The sequence below is a fragment of the Limulus polyphemus genome, unplaced genomic scaffold, assembly GCF_000517525.1.
Source record: "Limulus polyphemus unplaced genomic scaffold, Limulus_polyphemus-2.1.2 Scaffold4582, whole genome shotgun sequence".
NCBI classification, from domain to species: Eukaryota; Metazoa; Arthropoda; class Merostomata; order Xiphosura; family Limulidae; genus Limulus; species Limulus polyphemus.
Genome location: NW_013670192.1, coordinates 1 through 3,855, shown reverse-complemented (window position 1 = coordinate 3,855; position 3,855 = coordinate 1). Strand labels below are relative to the sequence as shown.

The following is a 3,855-nucleotide window of genomic DNA, read 5'->3' as shown; positions in this document are numbered from 1 at the left end:
AAGTAAACTTATGATAAGAGATCTACTGAAGTCAGCTTTGTACCAGGAGACAAGGTATGGTTGTATAATCCCAGGAAGACCAAAGGAAAGTCTCCTAAGTTGTCATCTCCATGGGAAAGCCCATATGACATAGTGGATCGTCTCTCAGACGTGACTTTCCGGATAAAATGTGGTCGGCGAGGTAAGCCAAAAGTGGTGCATGCCAACAGGCTTTGGCGTTATCACGGTCCAGGACATTTCAGTTGGGATGAAGTGGACAACAGAACAAAATGACGCTGCTGAAGATGTGTCACCTGAAGAAGCCACCATCGAAGAAGAAACTCTACTCAGTTTTGAGAAAGGAAACGGTGAAGCTCTTGATGAAGTTACTACCACTGATGTGCCTGTTATCGACGATAGAACATTTACTGATGAAGCAGATGAACCCCACATGAAGCAGAAGCCAACGAGAAGGAGACCAGTACAGAAGATACGTCCCGTAAAATTAAGAGACTTTGTTGAATTGTAATTTTGTGTTTGTAATTATGTACATTTAATTAAGTTATTGTTAATTGTTATTGGTTTATTGTATGTGGTTATTGTTCGGGACGAACAATACTAGGGAGGGGGCAGTGCTGCGTCAGTGAGGTCACGTGACCTATTTTCTAGAAGTATCTTGTTCCTTCGTGAATGCCCTAGTATTTACTAGATATACGTTTTTCTGGTATATAAATAAGACGCTCACAACGTGACGAGATAATGTGTGTGTAGGTAATGAGTAATTGAACTGCAGTCAGAGAGAGACGTATTGTTGAAGTTAACGTTCGTTAATATAGCGTTTGTTTTAGCGCGATTGTTGAAAACAAGTGTATCGTAAAGTTATATTTGGAAAGAATAAACCAGTTTTATTAAGTAAGGACTTGTGTCGCTAAACTTTCGTCGGAACGAAGTTACGGAAAGTTAACTAACTAACGGAGACGTAACAATATCTATACTTTCTTTAATGAAAGACCTCCTACAGTAATACACCCCTTGTAATAGAAACCATCCCAGACAGATATTTATACAATTTACAAGGTAGCTTCTTTAAGAGACTATCCTAGGCAAATAGGTTGCAAATATACTAAAGAGATTCCAAAATAACTCATTTCGAAAAATATCATAGATAAAAAAAAGAAAAAGATATAACCAAAACAAATTCACCTTTTCATTTACATGAAAATAGTTATGAAATCACACCACATATCTGCATCTGTAAAAGCATGGGATTACACTTACAGACTCAGCTATTATACTATTATCATCATTTTTCTACATATTGTTGCGTCATCGAGGTCACGTGACTGGTGTGGCGCCTCCTATTTTCTAGAAATATCCTGTACCTTGGCGAACGCTCTAGTATTAACTAGATATAGGGTAGTCTGGTATATAAAAAGAGGGTGACAACGTGACGGGACAATAATGTGTGTGCAAATAGTGAGTAATTGAACTGCAGTCACAGGGTATTGTTGAAGTTAACGTTCGTTCGTTATAGTGATTTGTTTTAGTGAGAATATTGAAATTAAGTGTATCGTAAAGTTATATTCGGAAAGAATAAACCAGTTTTATTCATTAAAGATTTGTGTCGTTAAAGTTTCGTCGGAACGAAGTTACGGAAAAATCAATTAACAAACGGAAACGTAACAATATTTTGTATTATACACATTCAGTGATTCATTTAATTTGGGCTATCTACTAATTCACTTTTCTACTACCACACACACACAATCAATCAGAGAGACACGGGTCTGCAACTAAGTAAAACTAAAAGTTAAACAGTAAAAACATTACACAGTCCAAGAACAAACATTTGGTATGTGCAGATAGGAGTCATTACCAGTAATACCAATAAGTTCGTAAATTGCTACCGATACATTAATTGATATTAATACTAATAGCAATATACTATGTACCCCAAGTATAACATTATCTAGGGTAAGCCAATAATATTAATACTAATAGTAGTAATGATGAATAATGTCAATACTACTAGTAATAGTACCATTTACTAAACCTAAAATTAAAAATACTTTTCTCACAGAAAAAAAAAATTAATCACAATTACCCGCAATTTTAGTTTTACTTAGTTAAACGCAAGTTACATACATAACACTAACAGCATTTGTCATTTCCTTCATTTTAACAGTGTCAACCAAACTTGTGAACGAACGCTTTCCCAAATTAAAATATTTTTACTCGATTGCAGTCTCTCTACTCCACTATGAGGAATTAGTAATAGTATTACAAAGTAATATTACCGTTATTTTGTACTTACAGGTTGTCCATGCGAAGCCCATACACCCCCATCGTGTCCTGCAATTACGGCTATCCTACACCGAATACGAGAGCAAATTTCGACGTCAACATAGGTGTTCCAAGACATTATGATATAAGCTTTTTCGATAAAATCTAAATGGTCAAAAATCTTTCCAATGTTTCCACGAAATCAGACACGTCAGGATGAACCCCCCTTTTCCGTCTTTTGTATCTCTCCGCGTACCGGCACAGTCTTTACTGGTGGTTGGTAAGCACGTGATACAATTCCCCATATGGCAAACAATATGACTTTTCCAGGTTGGATGAATGCGACTTTTGTCACAGTTTTGTGTGAAAATATATATATTATTTTTTTTTCAATTCCACCAGTGTATATTTTGAGAAATAAAATTCATAAAATGCACAAATAATATTAATAATTCAATAAACACGACTGTTTACATTTATTTTAAACGTTAAAATGCTTCTTTAAAAATATGTTTTATGATATGAATTGCTTGGAGACGGCTTGAATGAGTAATAAAGAAAAACTTTAATATAAGTTTAACATAATAGCAAATGGACAAGGTTTTGTCATCATCAGTTACAAGTAATTTACACTGACACAGAAACGTTGTACATATGCTGTTATGTTAAACTTATATCAAAGTTTTCTTCATTACCCATTCAAGCCGTGTCCAAGCATTAATAGTCTCAAAATGGTTTCTCGTCATCGAAAATATTTTATGATAATTTGGATGTATTAATTAATTAAGCTAATAATAAGCAAAACAAAGTATCTATTTAATCGTCAGTTATTACAAACGCTTAAACAAAATATTTGGTTTATATTTAACTTTATACCAGTTACATCTAAAAGTTTTCTTAAAACCATGTCATTGTTATATAGAACTGCTAAGGCTTTTATCAGTTTTAAATTTCCTGAATTCATACCTTTCTACTAAAATAAATAATACTATATTTTTTAAAATAGTCCATCTTAGTTTCGTTTTAATGGCAGTTGCTGATATCCAGAGGTTATACGTGTTTTTTTCTCCATTAACATTGATATATTTTGTAAAATGATACTATCAAATCTACAATGAATCTCAAAATTAATGTATCTAAGTGATATATTTAACATGTTGACAGAGCCGATGTTAAGGATGGTAACATAGGCGAGTGCCTATGGCGCCATATACTCGGGTGCTCCAGTATCTGTAAGGGCGAAGCCTTATTTCTGCCAAGTACGCCAGTTAAGCTATCGCTGGCCATTTGTGGGTTTAACCACAACTTCACGTTAAATAGCAACTAATTTTTGATTGCTCTACTCTGAACTACCAAATAGCTGCTTACACGGGTGAATAGAAATAACATTTAGTTTCTTATACTAGATAAACTAGATTCTGTGTTGTCGCAGACTTAATTCCAAGAAACAGCATATTAAAATCGTGTATATGTCAAACAGTGGCGTAGCAAGGGTTCTCAGCACCGCAGGCAAAGACACTTTTGGCGCCCCCACCTATGAAATGTTTCGATTATTTGTTTTATGATTCATTACCCCCTTAATGACAATAACAT

At 34.4% G+C, this 3,855-nt stretch overlaps 1 protein-coding gene across 1 annotated transcript in view; it reads right to left on the bottom strand.

Annotated features, from left to right (window-relative positions):
• Positions 1-2,563, bottom strand: part of LOC111088852 (profilin-A-like) — an 18,465-nt gene extending 15,902 nt beyond the window's left edge. Inside the window, exon 1 of the mRNA XM_022399977.1 lies at positions 2,294-2,563. Within this exon, the coding sequence (XP_022255685.1) occupies positions 2,294-2,401 (108 nt within the window). The 5' untranslated portion in view covers positions 2,402-2,563. The remainder of the gene's footprint in view (positions 1-2,293) is intronic.
• Between the last annotated feature and the right edge of the window lie 1,292 nt (positions 2,564-3,855).